The 1898-nt window shown below is 42.0% G+C and overlaps 1 protein-coding gene across 1 annotated transcript; it reads right to left on the reverse strand.

Moving 5' to 3' along the window:
• Positions 1 to 318: 318 nt before the first annotated feature.
• LOC141618940 (F-box/kelch-repeat protein SKIP20-like) lies at positions 319 to 1898 on the reverse strand. The gene has a single exon (XM_074435995.1). It carries the CDS (start codon positions 1808 to 1810, stop codon positions 575 to 577), a length of 1236 nt encoding a protein of 411 aa, XP_074292096.1. The 5' UTR covers positions 1811 to 1898; the 3' UTR covers positions 319 to 574.

Here is a 1898-nt window from a genome sequence, read left to right on the forward strand (position 1 = left end):
TGATACCCAAGGTCCACAATAATATGATATACTATCATTCTGAACAAAGTTCTCACCGATTCAAAGACGTTTTAAAGAAATAAAATAGTTCATGATATATTTTTTGTTCGACCAGTGTCGATACCCAAGGTCCACAATAATATGATATACTATCATTCTGAACCAAGTTCTCACCGATTCAAAGATGTTTTTTCATCTTGTTAAGTTTTGGTATTGGGTCTGTATCGGTCCAGACCGCACTCATACGTTGAAAAAAGAGTCAAGTTTATAAGTCCAATAAAGTGAGTTATTGAGTATTGACCTCAAGCCTTGCAAATGTGGGCTACACTGAACTCCATGATCAAACTTTACCGCCTTTTTAAGTGATCATACATTACTCAACCTCAAACTAATAGTAGCATTCTCCTAAACAAAAATCAAACTACATAAACTAATAATTAAACTAACAAAGTCAATTACTTTAGTGAGTTATAAGAACATAACCAACCATTTAAGATCCAGAACCCGCTATACCTCTGTTACATGACTAATTGACTGATAAGTGATAACCATTAAACTAAAATATCTTCGGTAATTAAATAAGCAAATGTGACGACGAAAAAGGAAACCCCGAAAATTTTGAAGGAGCATGAACATGTTCCCAATTCCAATTAACCACACCATTAATTCCACCTTCACTTGTTCTTTTTTCCAACATAAACACACCTTCACCAGCACAACACCCAACTTCTTTACATTCCTCACCATTATTCCTTTCCCCATTCCCCATCACCATTACCCTATCATCCCCCATCTCCACCATCGAAATCGATGTCGACCCGATTACGCTCTTCGGAATCAAACCCAAATTAATTGCCTTCCATGACATTTCCTCAAAACTAAACTCTTTTGGTTCGCCCCCAATCATACACCACCATTTCCGCGACCCGTTGAATTCCGGGGTCGCGGTCGATTTCGGGGACTGGCCCGGGTAGGGCCACACCCCATTAATCCGCGTCCAGGAACCCGTTTTTGTATCGTAAACTTCCGCATCGGATCGAAATCTACCTTGAGATTCGGTCCCGTATCCGCTAATCACCCAAAACTTCGATTCTTCGTCGTTTAATACAAGACCGTGAGCTTCGTCTCTGTCCTGTTCCATATCCGGTAATTTCCGCCACGTGTCGGTGTCCACGTCATACACCTCCGCCGTACGAAGCGCGTTTTTTCGGCCGTCGTGGCCGCCGGCGACGTATACGGCGGTGGGACCCACCGACGCGGCGGCGAAAAACGACCTTGCCGTCGGCATCGGCGAGCCTTGTTTCCAAGTACCTGAAGATAAGTCAATTACTAAAACATCCGTCACCGGGAGCAACGTAGCTGGGCCCCACCCGCCGAGAATTACCACCTTCGCGGAGGCGGGAATCGCCACGCACTGGGCGAAGGTGGGAATTGTAACATTAACCATGTTTTTCCATTCGTTCAGCGTAGAATTGTAAACACTGATGTTATAAATTAATGGACTCGTTACGGAGTTTACCGAGTCTAGGACATCTTTGTTTGTTTCCTGCTGTGGCGGGATTCTCGCCACAGCAGAAAGGGGTTGGATGAGGAAGAGAAGATGTTCCGCCGCATAAACCCTGCGGCGGAGGTCGAAAAATGAAGAGTGGGAAAGTGTTGTCTTCCAATGAGTAGAAACATGTCTAAGAATTGAATGAGAATCAATAGGTACCCTTAATAGACATTCTAAGGCCATATCATTTGGTAATCCAGGGATTAATTCTTTCTCAAAATTGTATAATTTTGACTTAATATTAGTATTAATTGCCATTAAATTATGAAAATTATTTGGGAATTTATAATTATAAAAAATGGGATTTTTTTTTTTATTTGAGGGAGTGAAAGTGAGAGTGAGTGTG

This window comes from Silene latifolia, chromosome X (assembly GCF_048544455.1).
Source record: "Silene latifolia isolate original U9 population chromosome X, ASM4854445v1, whole genome shotgun sequence".
Lineage (NCBI taxonomy): Eukaryota > Viridiplantae > Streptophyta > Magnoliopsida > Caryophyllales > Caryophyllaceae > Silene > Silene latifolia.

Excerpts from the sequence above, each read along its gene's own strand:
- LOC141618940 (XM_074435995.1), bottom strand. The coding sequence starts at position 1,810 with ATGGCAATTAATACTAATATTAAGTCAAAATTATACAATTTTGAGAAA.